Consider the following 17,925-nt stretch of genomic DNA (forward strand, 5'->3'; position numbering starts at 1 on the left):
ACTCTGAGAAGAAATTTTCGTCGTATGAAAAGGGGATCGCCGAAATAAAGGCCTTTTTTGAGGCAAAGGACAAACCGCTATACAAATTTTAGTTGGAGGCGACGCATAACGTTGCCATGGTAACATTATTTCCCACATCCATGGATCATTTTTTTGTGTGGAGCATTTTTGATTACACTGCTCTTCTTTAAAATTCTTTCTTTTGCTATGCCTTCTATGATCCTCTCGCCAACAATTTATTTTTCCATGTATACTATGGTTTTAGCAAATGGTTTTTACACGTATCCACAGACGCGCAATTTGTGAATGTTTTTATGTGTTGTCCTTGGGTATTCGCGCGTTTTCTTGCATTTTCAGTCGGATCCTTTACAAGATTTTCAAAAAGATTTTAATTTTGGTCGGTGATACAGTGTGAACGGTTTCTTAAACGACCTATTCGAGCCGTACCCCCGTGTACGCAGCACTCACTTCTTCTAAGAGGTTTAAACCTGCCATTTCTGGCATTCTGTATCTTTATTTACCCGAAGCTGGATAGTCAGTCCTGAGTACGGGTGATTGATCCGGATGGGATTTTGGTCAGGTCCGATCGTGTGAAGACCGGCGTCGCTACCATCAAACCACCGGGCCGCTCCAACGCTTCCAAGTGCCAAGTGAGCGACTCACTATCCTGATTAATACAAAACAAGGAAGACCAGAAATGGTCGTTGAATCCACGAAAATAACAGCATTATTTTCTAAAATAATACCATGCTTTACAGTAGCTTATAAATATTTTAAAGTTATTTACTGCTTGATTCGCTGCAATTTTTCATGTTTTATTTTTCACTAACGGAAATGCGAGAGTGTTTCAGGAGTAATTGCTGTTGTTATGCTATGTTGTTTACTTCTCAGTTTAAATAGAGAAATTTTTATCAAACCAGGTAACCGAGAAGATTTTTAGAAGGGTCAATATTTTTTTCAAATCGTCTGTATTTCAATAACCCATGACACAAGCGCAACATCAAGAGATATTGCCCAGCAAATTCTAGGCTTTTTTAACTTTATTTACCCTTAACCTGGATAGGTGTTCCTGGGAACGAGGGATTGCTTCGGTTGTAATTTTGTACCGGTCCTGTCTAAAGAAAACTGGCGCCGCTACATCTGATTAAATGGCACCATATGAAATTTAAACATGTATGTGTCTGTTACTGGAAAGACATGACTCAAATATACTGTCTGTGAGGAAAAAGTTAGAAAAAAAACTTTGGAAATCTGTGGTACCTGAATGTGGATGGCTACTTAACCTTAGATATATCCAATCAGCTGCTTTTATCTAATTGTGAAAGACGTCGTCTTTCGACGAAATTATGTGCGATGCCTACGAAAAGCATAAATGCATAGCAAGCAACTGGGGATCTGACGCAAAAATATTAAGAAGTGCTTTAGTGTAATTTGGAATACTCATGTTAAAATGATATGTTGCATATGGGAGCTGAACGTAAACATGACGTGTCGTATAATTTTACGATACATTTCATTCGTGATAACTGACCAAGGTTCGGGACTTATCAACCACAAAGATCAAATATCCAAAACACGACGCTAGATGTCCAGATCAGAGGAATGTCTATCTCAGACTAAAAGACGAAGCCGCTATGGCTCAATGTCTGTAAAAACCTAAAATAACAAGAATTGCTCTATGTGATTTGGAATATGCTTTGCCAAATAGTTTTTTATGAGAGCCAAAGGGGCCCGAGGTGAGAAATTTGATAATTTATTAAACTAAGGTGAGATGAGAAATTTGATAATTTATTAAACTAAATAAAATGTCGATACGGCCAGGCCGTTCTAACTGAACAAAAAAAAAATAAAATAAAACTAACAACTTCCTCCAATTGGGAAGAAAGCACTTTTTAAAACATCTTTGAGTTTGCGTACACAACAAAATTCTGTTGCATAGCCCTGTAACCGGGTCGATTAGCTAGTACTACTACTACAAAAGGGGTATCGCAAAATTTAAAGACCGCTAAAATCGGTGAATCGCCCTTAAAGGGACGTATGTTGAATACAAAAAAATAATTTGGCCAAAAAAAAGTGTTTTACTGTCATAAGCCAAACAATTATCAGCCCACCTGTTAAATGAAACGATGAAACAAGTTATGCGGAGAACTGCTATGAAGCAAAAGATTAACAAAATCCAAATATTAAAGCTGCAAAGAAATCAGCTGATTATAGTAGTTCGGCATAAAATAAATGTTTTACACAGTTCTAACTCTAAATATCCAGGTTTAGGAAACAAGATCAACAACAATATTCATTTCATATAGTTCATAAGTATATTACTAATGCTTAATCAACTATTAACAGTAGTGTACAGAGCTATGGTTGTATAAAAAGAAAACAAAAGGCCAAAACCTAATATCGATACCAGAAGCAGATCCTTCTGATTCTCCTTACAGCATAATCACGTGAACCGTCAATGTCGTCGTTCAATGCTTCTATGTGTCCATGATCGCTCGCTGCTTGCACATTCCAGTCCTGCTGCAATTCCGACAGCCAACCAAAGTAGGGATATGCGGATAGCACAGTGTAATTCCGCCTTATTTTACTATTCTACAAATAATCGGTCGACTCCGTTTACAGCACAGCGGCACAGCGAAAGCGCAGATGAGATGAAATAGGAATCATTACATGGATGAGGGTGGATGAACGTTTAAGTAGGTGGTTGGTTGGTTGAAACGGATAATTCACACCGCGATTGCCACGATGATAAATTCCTACACATTAACGCTACCCTATCATTGCTTATCGAATTTATTGCAGCAGTGTAAAAATAACCGCCGTTTGCGATTTGAGTGACCATTTTTTATAATGCTGCCAAAGGTCCTGTGTACAGTTGCCCAACTTCTCATCGGGTGTGGTGTAGTTTGCCGTGTGGTCCTAGGCGCGGTGCGCCACAAAATCCAAACCCCTACACCATCCGGTCTTTGGCTGCGAAACGATTCTTAGCGGACGACATCCTGCCCTCCTTTGTCTACAGCCTATCGATTAAGGCTGTTGATATAAAGATTATAAACCTCGCATCGAGGCGTATTCTCGAACAGAGCGGCCCGGTTTTGGCCCTCGCCCTTCTTGACCCAGTGGCCGTACACTCGAAATGCACATCCATCGATGACCTGGTGGAAAACAGAGAAAAAAGGATACGGTGTAAAGTGTTAGCTGCTTGAGCCGCTTTGGAAGCGCGCGCGCGTGTCATCAACTTACCTTGCGCAGTACTTTAACGCGATACGGGTCTCTGAGCGCATCCTCGACACGCAGCGGTTCCGGCGTGTACCGTAGCCTCTTGATCCGGATCATAGCGCGTACGCACAGTATAGCAAACTGAAACTTTTTCCTAGCGTTGAACTGGCTTTGCTTACGTAACTGTAAGTTTAGTGTTCAGCGACGCGAAAGAGAACAAAAGTAAATGCAGAAAAGAGATGGGGACGTTGGTTTTTTGTTGTTGTTGTTGTCAGGGATTAAATCAAAGTGGATCGGGTGGAAAGAAAAGCGCAGGTTAAATACGGGGGGATGTAGAAATGAGGACATTGTTTTGCATTTAATTGTAAATGAGTTGGGTGAAAGATTGCAACATAAATGAAAGATGAAACAAGTTACACGAGGGTGTGGAAGGATGTTCCAAAATATGGTTTGAATTTTCAGTTTAATGGAAAGATGATAGGACACAAAAGTTTAATTAATATAAAAAGAGAAAATGAGAGAAAGAGAGAGAGAAAAGAGAAAGAGAAAGAAATCAATCCGTTAATATCGCTCTACACGATTCTGTCCCGTCCGTCCGAACGTAATACAGTAGTAGAATGTAGCAATTTACATGGATGTAACAAGAGAGGATATTCGTGAAACAAGAGCACAAATGTTGATTATGGTTTGAGTTAAAGGATTCTGATTGTTTGGTTTGGTAAACTGTAGCCTGCGAATGAAGAAAGAAAAAGGGTAGTAGAAGAAAAAAGAGAGAGAGAGAGAGAAATAGATAGATAGGCAAATTTGGTACGATCGTTACAATTTCGATACTCTGGTAATGTAAGTTTTGTATACAGGGGATTGAGTAAGTAAGCTTCTATATTGGCCGGTGTGTGTTACAACATTACAACAAAACGGAAGGAAAACAAACACCATCACTGCAACACAGCACTCTTACAAAAAGGTTTTGGTAAGCCCAAATGTACACACCCACATTCGTTTGCACCGAGGGGGGAAAAAGCTTAAACAAATCAGTACCAAGAACAACCTTCCCCTTTGGGATTTAATGCATCAGGTTTCAGCAACAAACAAAGCCAAAATAATTGCCTTCAACAGTTTACGCAGGCACAGATACATCACGCAGAAAACAGTGCTTTTTCAAACGCTTGGCACAAGCTAAGCTGAACAATAAGGTGGCATTTAAGTTGATGCAGGAGGGAAATGCATTCTTAAGATGCCTTTACACGACTAACAGTTTAGCATGTAGGCCTGTAATATGTAATTTGAATGGTAAGAGTTGTAACAATATCAGTGTATTTTAATTTTCGTGCGACATTTTCGTTATTCCTCCCGGATATAACTAACAGCCATTTTTGATCACCTGTATGTACAGTCGCGTCGGCATAACTGCCGTAGTAGAATTTTTCAAAATTTGCCATATCTATCAACAATCCAAAAGATAATTTCTCTCTCTTTTTGGTATTTTTGGTAATACAAATCCAATACTGCATAAGCATATATACAAGCGTGTAAGGAATGTTTCTTTTTAAATGCACAACACACTGAAAGCCAAAATCTTATCCCAGCACGAGAACCTGCTAATAACACGTTCATAAAGCACCTTACATTTAATTGTTTTACAAATTTAAATAGAGCGGATAAAATGAAAACGATCACGATCACTTTACATCTTAACTATTGAACCATACATAAACCAGGGTTTGTGCTGTGGAAGTATAGGATAATCCTAATCCCTATCGGTTCGTTGTCTTCAGTGGCATGTGTAAGAGTGTGTGTCGATCAGACAAAATACACCGAAAACGCAAACCAGGAGACAATTATTCACTAGCCTTACTGTCGTAAAAACCACCCTCTCTCTCTTCAATACTCGTGTAAATGTAGGTTCGTCTGAAGGTGTTCTGTTACTTCTGTTTGTAGTTTACTGTTGAGCCAGTGTGTTCAAATAGCGAAACAAAACTATTATGCGCTACGATCGTATGCATAATAGAAGCAAATAAGAAAACGTCTACCTTCACTCGCTTGGTAATGCAAGTTAGTTTCAGTGCCCTACATGCTACCTGGGATAGAAAAGAAACAATTGTATCGATGAATAGAAACGGTGGGTTTGAAGTATGTAATGCGCTTGTCATACAATCACTTATGATGTGTGCTCTTATTTTGCGAAAATCTTCTTCTCCCTCACCAAACAAAGGACAGCCAAGATTAGTTGTGGATGATTACAAATTACGATTGATAAAAAAGATATTAAACCATGCGTATTTAATAACGTACGAGTGTGTTTCGACATTGGTTAGTGAATGATGCAATCAGGACAAAATACAATGTATACAAAAGACACGTCAGGAGGTAGCATTCTTTTCGACGAAAACACACAAGGATAGTACACAGTGCGAACTAGTAAATCGGGGTAAAAGTAGAGAGCATTTAAGGTGTGATTTATAATAATTTCTTCTAAGCATAAAGCGTTTGTTATTTAAAGCCGCAAATTATGTTACCCCACGCCAACTGTGGAAAGCACGATAGCAAGTGAAAGGGTCGCAGGAAAATCACTGGCATAAATTGTTGACTCGCCATGACGTAATTCCGACGAGTTGTGTGTTGAGCAGATAACGCTTGAATGTATGCAAATTTTATTTTATTTTTATATAGAGTAGGCAGTGTTAACAGATTTAGGTACAACGTCAAATGACGCTTTCAATTCAACAATTTCAGTTATAAAATGGATTATTTGCATACGTGTGCGTGCGCCCTAACCACACAACAACGATAGACTGTCCGAGACGAGCCCACATCTATGCCAGATTAGCAAAAAGCGCTTTTAGCCCTGGTGGAAAAAACGATTCGGTTCGTAGGCAACAGAGAGAGAAAAATCAAATAAAACTCTTTTAATGATTTAAAGATTTTTTCTCTCTAGTCAGCATACTATTCCAACGATTTTCCCGCAAGCAAAAAACAACCAGGTCATAGCTACTGCGTAAGCGATAATCACTAAGTGATTAATAGTACTAAAATTAGTATTCAAAAATTTTACGCTTCAATTTTGATTGCTAGTCGTACATTTTCCGTGGGGTTCTGGAAGACAAGTATGAGAAAAAGAAACGATAGTCAGTATCGACCGCCGATTAATGATGCACATTTGATGTATTCGATGTGTTAGGGTTTTTTCGCCTGTTGTCTTGTAAATTTATGTGTAAGCTAAACCAAACAAAAAGCACAAAGAAACGTAATGACAAGAAAAATAATTCAAAATCAAAACACAACAAAATCACCATCGTTTTGCCCACAGCCGCACGTTGTGGAACTATAGCACCGTGTTCACTTTATCCATTTTAAAACTAGTTCAATCACTGGAAAATTTTATCCGTGCGGATGATTATTTGCTTCCTCCATCTTCAATCGTATTCATCATTTGACTGAGCTGCAGCGAAGTAGCTACGAACACGCGTTTGAAACTCGTCACAATAGGGACAAAATTAGCGATAATATGACAAAACTTCGTCGAACATTGTGACAAACTAACGCGAAAATTGCTCAACCAGTCTCTCTGGGTTGTTGAACGGTTCGGTCATTACGCAGATCAAAAAGGGTAACAGGAACATAAGACAGTATGGACTGGCCTGGACTGGCCTGGAGCAAAACGATGGTGATGTTTGAATGTGAATTAAAGACAACAAGTATCATTGCTCGATTCAGCAACCTCAATACGTTTTATCTGCGATCAAAAATATTAATTAAAACATAAACAGTTTGAGCTCACCAGACTAAAAAAAGTTATAACGTAGAAATGCGTTTTTCCAACCTTTTCGCAGATAAACATACTATAGATAACTAATTAAAACCAAATGTGACGATTAACATGAACATAACAAATAAAATAAACAAAACATAAACAATGAACAAAAAAGATCGACAAACAGCGAAACACGAAACGAACAAAATATAAAACATAATATAACAGTATATCAACATTACCAGTGCCAGATCAGCAATGCGACTGAAGCGTCTCGATTTAACCGAAAGGCTCCGTTTCAGAGGTCCAATGTCTTGCTCGAAAAGCTATGTAACCGTACACATCCCGGCCGGATTGGGAGTGTTAGGTATGGTGGACCAGTTACCAATCACCGTGTCATTACCGGTGTGGAGATTTGTTCAACCACAAACAAACCGGACGGTACACGTTTGGTTTTGTAACGTTTGCGTCCCCATTAGCGTTCGATACGATGTTTGTTTTTCCCCCGTGACCGAATCGGGATGAGCGATCCAATTGCGGGAAAGTGGTTGTGCGCCATTTAACCATTACGATAGTGAGAGGCGAATTTGGAAGATGATGTCGGTAGGAAGGGCGCAGGATGCGCGTTGCCAGGAAGAGCCATGATGTTCCAGCGGGTTGGTGGGTAGGCCGTGCATAGATAGTCCATTGTTTTTGATGCACCACACAACAGGTTTAACCATTGCACCGATTTGTGTGCAATATGTTGGGGTGCGTGTGTGAGTGTGTTTTGTATTGTAAAAACGTTCCAACGCATTTGGAAGGTTTCCACGGGTTTTGTCAAATCCGTCAATCAATGGGTAGTGTGAATAAACGTAAAAGGAAGTAAAAAAAAGTAACAAAAAGGATATGGTTAATATTTGCTCCGAATGTGCTCTGGTTTGCATCAAATGTTAGCGAGCTGTAAACTGTAGCTAGTGTTATTGTTCTACGGAAGGCAAGAATCTGCCACTAACGTAGCATTAGTATAGCTTAATCGAAAAACGATCTACAAAACGATTCATTCCTTCTTTATCTGTTAAATGGTGGCTGTCTCTCTTGACGGCGGTTCATATTTTGCAAACAAAATGCACACACATTAGAGTATCATTCTGTCCGAGGTAAACAGATGCGCTCTGATGCGCTCTGCGTCAATCGTAAAACGGGTCGCAAGCAAGAGAGATCACGGGAGACAATTTAGAAAAGAAGAAAACAACACACAATACTGAATAATGCGTTTGCGTATCAACTTGCTCGCGTATCAGCGTGCACGGTTCGCAGTACGGGTTATTTTTAAAACGTTTTCTCTACCATGAGCAGATCACGCGACACTTTCGTCAAGCTATACCAATGCTATCGCTTCATGATGTGCCACACCGTTAGTGTAGCTGCACGCGCTGAGTTTAATTGCCGATTTCCATTCCCTTTACTACACCCAATCACCAACGATCTTTCAGTGCATTACAATCGAATGAAATAGACTCTTATGGTGTTGTGGAAAAAAAGTAAAGCGATCAATTATAAAGGAAAGAAAAGGGGAATAAACTAAAAACCAATGGAAAATATGTACAGAAAATGCGCAAGAAGTGCCCAATAAAAAAAAGACGAGGGAATGGCTAGTTAAAGCAATGGTAACGAATCGGAAATTTAATTCCAAAGCCACGCAGCGCTGTTGTCAAACGAGAACTAGCCACCGGCAAGCTATCCTACTTACTACTGTGTTGAAGAACGGATGCTTCAGTGCTTCCGTGACGGTGATTCGCTTCGATGGATCTACCACCAGACATTTGCGAATCAGATCTTTTGGATCCTCTGTGGAGAAAAGGCATCATGCATTAGCAACATCCCTTAATGCTCACCTAACACCTCAATATACTCACCGGAAATATCGGCCCACTCAGGGGACGTGAAGCTATATTTGCCTTCCATTATGTTACGTAGCATTACCATCTGCTTACGGTGCCAGAACGGGGGACAACCTACCAGTAGCGTGAACATTATGACACCACAGGCCCATCTGTTGTCGGGAAAATGTAACGAACACGGTGTACAGACAGTCAGTTAGTCGGTGGAGAAAATATTCGGGAATATAGGGTTCGAGGATAGTTACATGTCCACTTCCTTCGCGTATCCAGGTGCATCTTCGAACATGTTACACTTTAACGTCTCCGGTGCCAAGTATCCAGGAGTACCGCAGAGATCTAGTGTTAGGATGAGCAAGTTATTGCACAATGTTTGATAAAATGCGTAACATGTTACATCGGTGTACGGGAAAATCACTCATACCCACCGTACAACTTTTCGCCCTCCTTTAGTACCCGGGCGAACCCGAAATCTGTTATCTTTACGTTGAGATTATCATCTAGCAAAATATTCTCCGGTTTCAGATCGCGGTGCACAATGTTCTTCGAATGTATGTAATCGACACCTTCAAATATTTGGCGCATAATGTAACGGGACTTTTTCTCCGACAGTGTCACCACCGATGTGAGATAGTCAAACAGCTCACCCTGCCGGCACAGTTCAAACACCAGGAAAATGAAGGCATCCGATTCAAACACATCCTGCAGTTCAACTAGTAACGAAAGAAGAAATCGTATGTTTAAATTAATGCATAACGTCGCATGGCACGTGCGCAGCTACCACCACTTACTGATAAACTTGTGTCCCATAACTTGTCGCAGAATTTGAATTTCCTGTCGAGTTGCTTCCAACATGTGGTTGGAATCGCCCGTTTCTGCTGCACCGAGATCGATGATCTTTGCCGCAAATTCCTTGCCCGTTTCCTTCTCGATGCATCGTCGCACCGTTGAGCTGATGCCCCTGTAAGATGCGGGAGCAGACACATTTTTATAGTTACATATGCAATCGACGGATTACTGCTCAATATTGATGACAAGCGGATAATGGGTTTATGATAGACCTCATTAGGTCGGGTGCGTTAATTTATTCCGAGGAGGGAAAAGAGTCTAGACATGTGGCACGTGTGACGTGTGACGTGTGACTATCATACGATCAGCGATCCGAACCTTAGTGATCTTTTTGGGGGAACGAGCGCAAACCTTAGTTAACATCTTGCCGCGAATTAATTCGTGCAACTAAGGCTACGACACGCCATCAGATAAAACGTAATCCAGGAGCTAGTCACAAGACAGTGCGCGAGAATAGCCACTGGACAGACCAGCAATCTAATTTCCTCATTGAAGAGAACCTCTCATGTCTCCTCCTCAGTTGACCATGCAAATTTACATCCTCTACCGGTGGACAACAAATCACGTCCAATTTTCAATTGACGCGCGTCAGAGCGCCCTGCCATGATATTCATTTAACGATATGGTAGCCAGGAACCTTCTCTGCAGTGCGCATTAAGTTGGTCCAACAGAATAACATAACAAGCGCACATACTGATCTTGCATCCACGCCACCCGATGCAGATCTTCATCACGCGTATCTCAGCAGATCATCGTACCTCGGAAGAGGGTTGGTGATGTCCAATTTGCACACGCAAACCTAAGCGTCTGGTACAGTCCGGAAGCAAGTTGCCGTTTTGCTGCAAGCATTGCAGTGTTACGTGTCGATAAAAAACGGACCCCTCCACAATGGGAGGGTGAGGGCCAACACGGGGTAGGGCATCACCAACTGTTCATTCATCCACGCGCAAATGGCACTAACGGCGCAGTAATGATCGATGGTGACATCGAGTCACTCTCCTGCTTATTCTCTCCCGTGTCGTATTGGTATCTCTTTCGCCCGTGATCGCGAGTTGCTCTGCGCTGGCGCGTGTCAAGATTTGGAATGCTTTTCCTGCCGGGTTCGCTGTAGTCCCGTGACTATGCTCACGTTACACACCCGTTCTGAAGCGATTGATTCGAAGGGTCGTCCTGTTATCAAGCTGTAAAAATCGATCAGCGAGAAAAGAGAGAAAAAAAACGTTACGATGTAGCGATCGTGTTTACAGTTCAACGCTACACAACGTTCGCTAAAAATCGCGATCAAATCTCATCGAAGATTGCGATCGAAAGCGGAAAGGGGGAGGGTGGGGGGTAAGTTTGGTTGGTATAAAAATAGGCACCTCCAACACCCCAAGCACACACATGCGCGGAGGCTTAATTGTGGCATTGTGTGGCACCATACTAACACACCCGCACACGCTTTCTTGGGGGCACGTCAATCCGAACCCCGACACTGTGGCGTCAGCGAACGAATCGCGAATAACGAACCAATTGGAAATAGTTTCGTCGGAGGAAAAGAATTTCATCATCTTTGGGAATGTTTGGGGGATAGTTTCAATGTTGGACACGTAGCCGGTAACACCGCGTACTTCAACAGAGAACTAGAGCAAATGAAAGTTGGTTTACAATAGGACATTTTGACACAACATTGGACACAAGGACATTTTTGTTTTGACCAGCACATTGGACAACCCTAACCAGTAATGAAGTTGTGTGTATGCGAAAGAGACTAGATGTGAAATCGAAAGCATTTTGAACGGAACCATCACCACCCTTTTTCAGTGTATCCGACAGAACGGTTGCTCGTGCTTAAGCATAAAGGGATAAAGTGAGAAAGGTTAATCGGAAATAGAATCGTGTCTTAAACGGAACAGCCACAAGTTGTTGTGAGGTGGTTCCGGATCTCACTCTCTCTGTATCGAATACCCCTATCACCTAAAAGTAAATCAGTTATATTATTGCATCTTCTTTTTTTATGCCCAATTTGCACGCCGTGTGAATCGATCCTACTTTTAGCAATCCCGATTGTGTTGAAGAATTAATTTTAGCACACTCTGTCGCCTGTCGCAGGCTTGGTGCTTCAGAAAAACCGGCCGTTACCGGCCGTTGGCCATGGTAAGGAGTGTCCATCCTTACACGCGTCAATGGTGACGCGCATTCCTTTACAGCGTCGTTCCACTTGCGTTGAGCAAGGCAGTAAATTCAAGACAAAACAAAACCATCAAACCTCGTTCAAACAGAAAACTTATACTGCGTTTGTTAGTACGCGTTGTTCGCGTCCCTGGCACGGCCAGCCCTTTATCTCGTGGTGGTTTCGTGGCATCGCAGCCATAAGATCTAACGGTTCCAAGGTCTTCCAGGTGTAGCGAAAATGCAGGAAGACGCGTGATGTCTAGAACAGCGAGCATGTAAAGCCCAGCCGACCATTGTACGGCATGGAGCGCTCCCGAGGCTTCAACAAGAAGGGCTGAGAGATAAACAATGAATCAGGTGGATTTGTACAATTGCCTGCAATAAATCGCTCGCGGAATTGCTTGCTTGCTAGCCCGCTGTTTCACCCGCTGGATTGGTTGATTGATAAGAAGCTCTCTTGCAGTCAGGTGGACGCGTGGATATTGACAAAGGGCTAAGGGCTTTAATTGCGATGTTTATGTCCATTGCAATTTCCTTCCGAATAGAAGTTTGGGTCACGTTGTTAGTTGTTAACACACGGACCCGGGCTACGTTCTTGGCTACGTGTAAATGGTAACGTATGATGCCAAACCTACCACAAAACGGTGAATATTTTACTGGCGAGCCCCTAAAACTGTCTGCCAGGTTGCGCACATAAACCGAAATCGTGCGCGAAGAAGCGCGTTTCGATCAATTGAAATAAATTGATCGCGCTGCCAAAAGAAATTGATTACTCAACATTAACCAAGGCGGCTGCACGTCAGAGCACTTGAGTCGAGAGTGTACTGCAGAAGGCGTCAGCTAAAAAGGACAAAAGCAACGACAAAATAGCGATCGATTTATGATGTAAGCCAGTGAATGATGTTGCTCATGGAGACAAACTTTCTACCCGCACGTTTCCCTCTTACCTGCCAAGAATTTCCTTTGGTTCATATTTGGCGTAGAATCCTTTTGCCGCATCCTTGTCGGGCAAAAGATCGTCCTCCTCGTCTTTAGCCATTCTTTTTTTGAGGCTTATTTTACGCGCTGGTGCACAGTACGACAAACGATATCGGTTTAGATGGAGTAAAAGCCGGTCAACTTCACTGCTGGTGACGGCATCGGCCGGATCGCTGGTTTCGGTACAGTCGGCCGACTTCGACGACGATAATGACGATGATGATGATGTCGAACCACTGACGCTTGTATCGCTATCGTACCACGAGCAACGGACAGACGGAACGATTAAATGAAGTTAGATTAAACTAAAGTTGGGCTTCGAAATTCTTTCACCACACGTTCCACTAGGTAGCACTTGTTCAGCTGCCTGCACACTATTTTCCTTCACTGGTACGTGTACGTGTTACCGAACTCCAGGCCAGACGACCGTACTCCACTGGCCAGTACCAAAAACTTGGAACAAAAACGTACGTGTGCACCGGATTGCAATCCGCGCGCCGTTTAGTTCCGACTCGCAATGGTACAATTTTTACAGTGATACAATTTTCAATGTCAGAAAGGTTAAAACACACTCGGTTGGCTCGATGTGTGGGACAATCCGGACGAAGGCCGTGAGCGCAGTGTGGAGGACCACTCGAGCACAGATGGGATGTCAACTTGACGGGTGCACACACATGCCACGATGCACACACATACACAACAGAGCCGAGCAGAGAAGAGAAAACACACAGAGTGCAGCAAACTTTCGGTGCGATTATTTAAACAACTCAGCGTTCCTAATGTTCACACATGCAAATTTTACAATTAGTACGAGCGGATGGTTCTATGGAGCCGATATTTTGCGGCGTTTTTGTGCAAAAAGTATGCCGAGTAATGAATTTCAAGGAGCTGTGAGCGAAAGATGTTTTTCTGTGCAACTGCAACTGTCAAAATTGACATAACTCTAGGTACGATTTCCAAGAGGCTGGTACATTCGGAACAATACAGATTTGTGGGCTCTATGTATCTTGGCCTCATTATGGATGAGCGCAATATGAAAAGCTTGTTGCACCACGTATTTAGGAATTTTTGTAATTTATGTTTGCCACTAAATGCATAACAGGTGATAACCGAAAAGAGGACAATGGTTGAATATATAAAAAGATTCAATAATTAGTCCAGTTCATGGAGCCTAGCTGCCGCTTCCTTGCGCCATCTACTTCCTACTGAACTCTCCTACACTCTCCCGTTGACCGTTCCCAAAATACTAAACTAACCAAAACCAACTGTACCGCCTAACGCCTAACAATACCCCAGTCCGTAACCTATATCGGTGTATAAGTTAGGTTACTAATCAATCTCTCAGACGGCCAAATTAACTACTGCTCGTTTATACCGTTTATATTTAGTTCTAATTCATGCACTACGCACGCGCTCGTCTGGCGAAAAAATTGGCTCCTCTACGACCCTACGGATTCAAAACTTCCTATTTTTTCCGTCCACTATATACACCAAGTCCCCAGCTTGAAGAGCTCGCGTGTCTTCGTACCACTTCGTACGTGAATTCAATAACGGCACGTATTCTTTGATCCAGCGTTGCCACATCCTGTCACATATCTGTTGAGATCGCTGAAAAGTGTCTCGTAGGGCTGCCTTTTCGTCAGTAGGATACGCCGGTCTGGTCGGTAGATTGAGTGACTCCCCTCTGAGAAAGCGGTTTGGAGTGAGTGCTTCGGCTTCATCTACGTCTGATGATACGCTGGTGAGCGGTGTAGAGTTCATCATATCTTCCGCTTCGACTATAGATGTCTGAAGTATCTCGTCAGTTGGCCGCTTCTCATCGTTGATTACCAAAAGAGCTTCCTTCACAGAACGAACTAGTCGTTCCCAAACACCGCCCATATGGGGTGTACCAGGTGGGTTGAAGTTCCACTTTGTTGTAACATCCGTTAATTGATCGTTGCACAGTCGTTTCCAATTTCTCTCATGGTCCTTAATACTTCCTCGGAAATTAGTTCCATTATCAAAAAAAAAAATTCAAGAGGCCAACCTCGACGTCCGACGAAACGATGAATGGCTATTAGGCAGGATTGGTTAGACCATGTGTCACCTCCAAATGGATGGCCCGAACAACCAAACACGTAAATACCGCGATCCATCTTTTCTCAGTTCTACGTTCGACTGTTTCACTTCCCAAGTAGTCGACCCCTTTCGAACGAAAAAGGTCGTATGTATGGAGTCAAGCGTTGGATGGGTAACGGATCCATTCGTGGATAATATACGCTGCTTATTACCACGCTTAGTTCTAAGCGGTTCTATGTTCAAGCTTTGCGCTTACAATTCGAAATGAAGCGAAATAACGTTGCTATGGTTCGAATGAGAATTTTCCACTTCGATGTACGCGTGCAGTCGATCACTGGTTGTATAGTCTTCTCGTGATGTAGCAATAGATGGCCTCTGAGATCTTCCACTGTATTTGCAGAAGGCAAGTTCTTCTTTGGCCACTTTGTTTCCTCTTGGTACAGAAAATCAGGTCCACATATCCAAGTACTGGAAGGATGTAACTCAGGATCCTTACCCAATTTAGTAAGACAATCAGCGATGTTCATACCAGATGGAACCCAGTTCCATACACAGTTTTTTTACAGTTCCAGAATTTATTCGATTAAAGATCCAACAAACTGCTTATATTTTCGCTAATCAGACTGAAGACACGATATTACAACATTGGAGTCAATCCAAAAGTAAGTCTGACTAATGGTGAAGCTATGCATTTTATTTACGGTCTTCGCTAGCCTTGCGCCTAGCACTGCTGCAGACAATTCTATTCTCGGAATTGATAGCAACTTCAGCGGTGCCACCTTGGTTCGGCTCATTATTAGCGAGCATTTTACATTGCCTCGCACTTTCGCTTGGAAATACGCTACACTTCCGCACGCGTTTTCTCCCGCATCGGATATTGAGGACATTCATCTCATAACTTGGTGCGGTACCGAAGTAACTCCGTTCCAATCTGAAGGATCCAACATGCTGCATCCTGTTTATCCTCTCCAAAGACCACTGCACATTCTCGAAACAAGCAGATGATCTTCATCAACGGGACTAACATATCAGGGCCTTGTAGGAGTTCTGTGTTTAGCGAGATGCCGTTTACCTTTGCTGCGGCATCCCAAACAAGTCGCAGTTTCCCTGGTTTTCTCGGATTAGTCACTACACCCAAGGGAAGATACTACACATTCTGAAGTACTGCCTCATCGCTATCTGTTTAACGCACCCAGCAGCCTTTCGGGTTGTTCAAACAGGTTCCGCAAATCTTCATGTGTTCATCTTCATGATAACATGTGGTACGGACTCAGGCAGCAACAGAAGAGCTGTTTCGCGAAAATCTCGTTCAATTGAATTTTTGGTCGAACGTTTTGAAAAAAAAAAATGAAATAAATAAATCTTGATGCAGGGAAAAGTCTCGTTTTATTCGGATACTTCAGAAAGAAGCTTGCTTTTATTTACAACTGTTTCGCAACAAAGATCGCAACTCCAGCATTGATCAAAATTGCAAACGCTTCGGAACAGTACCACCATCAATACTGTCCAAGATCTTACGTTTGAGCGATGGTTTTTCTTCCGGCTTGTTGGCCGCATTGTAGCTTGCGGGCATGGGCAACCGGGGACCGACCGTTGGTGCGGGTTTGTTCGAAAAGTAAGTCATTTTCAGCGCCTCGGTACAAGAACACCGGTGTAGTGGGTACAGTGCAAGCATTTTGTTCGCAAGCTCGAGCAAATCTTCCGACGCTGCCGTGAAAATGTCCCGCAGTGGAATGGGTGGATAGAACTTGTACTGCACATAATCCGGCAACGACTTCACGTCGGGCCAGTTAGTTTCGTTCGGCGTGCCGAGCACTTGGAATATTCGTGTGAGCTGATCGAGATCACTTTCACCTGGTAGGAACGGTACGCGCAACAACAATTCGGCCAAAATACATCCCACCGCCCAGATGTCTACACCCGTCCCGTACTGGCGGGCACCAAACAGCAGCTCCGGACACCGGTACCAACGTGTAACGACCTGGTTCGTGTTGATGCGGTTCGGTGAGCCAAAAAACTTTGCCAAACCGAAATCTCCTATCTTTAGCACGCCGCTTCCGCTGATGAGCAAATTGTTCGGCTTTAGATCCCGATGCAGTATCCAGTGCATGTGCAGGTATTCCAGCCCTCGGAGCGTTTGGATCATGTAACTTTTGATGTTGGCCGGTGTGAGTATTATTTTCGGGTCCTTAATGATAATCTCCAGGTCCGTGTCCATGAAATCGAACACCAGCGACACGTTACTCTTGTGCCCAAACACATCCAACAGTCCGATGATGTTCTCGTGGTGCAGTTCGTGCAGCAGTTTGATTTCACGCAAGGCGGTACGATTGATACCATCGGCGGCTTCCTCCCGGTTACCAATCTTGATCTTTTTTACAGCAACTATTTCGTCCGTTTCGGCATCTCGCGCTTTGTAAACGGTGGCAAACTGGAAAGAAAAGATTGAGCGCGTGGTTAGACAAATGGCAACAAGTTTCACTAAGAAATGCTCCCAATACCTGTCCTTCACCCAGGAAATCAATCTTTTCATATCTATTCAAGCGATTAAAGCTTTCCATTGAGGATAGAACTTGGAGAGGCAACGATGGCAACTTTAACAAAGAATCACAAAATAAGCGATCAAGTGCTGGAGTGAAAATTTTCAAAGAACTTTGTTTAGGCCGGTGAAAGATTGTTTATAGTTGTCCCGCAACAGAAACGTCAACGCTTGACGTTTGGTTTGAAAACCTATCGTTTGACTGTCAAATCGTGACGGATGAGGCGTTCCTGAGGTAGGCAAGCTAAATAATTAACCGGTATCTTAGCGATAACGATTTTAAGTTGATTCCTGCATAAACAAGTGCTATCAGAACCTAATTACTGTTTATTTATCCTTGAAAAGATTGCGATAAATTTTTTTATCGCTTTAGTAGTTTTTATTCAAATATTCTAACAAGAGGTGCGAAACAAACTATGGTTGCCATGCCCTGTTCTGCTCGTACATCCCCCGTACTGGCTCTTGTTGAACAAAATCCGTTTTGCTCGCATCGC

The 17,925-nt window shown here is 42.7% G+C and overlaps 2 protein-coding genes across 5 annotated transcripts; both read right to left on the minus strand.

Annotated features, from left to right (window-relative positions):
• Positions 1-2,770: 2,770 nt before the first annotated feature.
• LOC128299928 (phosphorylase b kinase gamma catalytic chain, skeletal muscle/heart isoform) lies at positions 2,771-13,735 on the minus strand. Of its 4 annotated transcripts, none has more exons than XM_053036081.1 (10): positions 12,801-13,735; positions 9,642-9,811; positions 9,279-9,563; positions 9,099-9,189; positions 8,869-9,005; positions 8,703-8,800; positions 7,213-7,296; positions 6,298-6,312; positions 3,244-3,402; positions 2,771-3,155 (listed from the first exon to the last, which is right to left on the minus strand). In XM_053036081.1, exons 1-10 carry the CDS (start codon positions 12,890-12,892, stop codon positions 3,021-3,023), a joined length of 1,266 nt encoding a protein of 421 aa, XP_052892041.1. In that variant the 5' UTR covers positions 12,893-13,735; the 3' UTR covers positions 2,771-3,020. The 4 variants fall into 4 exon arrangements, with proteins under 4 accessions (XP_052892041.1, XP_052892044.1, XP_052892042.1 ...); XM_053036084.1 differs by lacking the exon at positions 12,801-13,735 and adding an exon at positions 10,458-10,518; XM_053036082.1 differs by lacking the exon at positions 6,298-6,312.
• A 2,522-nt stretch (positions 13,736-16,257) lies between these two features.
• On the minus strand, positions 16,258-17,531 carry LOC128297530 (cyclin-dependent kinase 7). Its single transcript, XM_053033196.1, has 2 exons — positions 17,394-17,531; positions 16,258-17,323 (listed from the first exon to the last, which is right to left on the minus strand). Exons 1-2 carry the CDS (start codon positions 17,451-17,453, stop codon positions 16,355-16,357), a joined length of 1,029 nt encoding a protein of 342 aa, XP_052889156.1. The 5' UTR covers positions 17,454-17,531; the 3' UTR covers positions 16,258-16,354.
• Between the last annotated feature and the right edge of the window lie 394 nt (positions 17,532-17,925).

The sequence above is a fragment of the Anopheles moucheti genome, chromosome 2 (assembly GCF_943734755.1).
Source record: "Anopheles moucheti chromosome 2, idAnoMoucSN_F20_07, whole genome shotgun sequence".
NCBI lineage: Eukaryota > Metazoa > Arthropoda > Insecta > Diptera > Culicidae > Anopheles > Anopheles moucheti.

What these genes read in the sequence shown, in the direction of transcription:
- LOC128299928 (XM_053036081.1), bottom strand. Translation starts at nt 12,892, where the DNA reads ATGGCTAAAGACGAGGAGGACGATCTTTTGCCCGACAAGGATGCGGCA. An exon ending in TGAGTGGGCCGATATTTCCG is followed by an intron (nt 8,801 to 8,868) that starts GTGAGTATATTG and finishes TTTTCTCCACAG; the next exon opens with AGGATCCAAAAGATCTGATT. An exon ending in GCGTTAAAGTACTGCGCAAG is followed by an intron (nt 3,156 to 3,243) that starts GTAAGTTGATGA and finishes GTTTTCCACCAG; the next exon opens with GTCATCGATGGATGTGCATT.
- LOC128297530 (XM_053033196.1), bottom strand. Translation starts at nt 17,453, where the DNA reads ATGGAAAGCTTTAATCGCTTGAATAGATATGAAAAGATTGATTTCCTG. An exon ending in ATTTCCTGGGTGAAGGACAG is followed by an intron (nt 17,324 to 17,393) that starts GTATTGGGAGCA and finishes TTTTCTTTCCAG; the next exon opens with TTTGCCACCGTTTACAAAGC.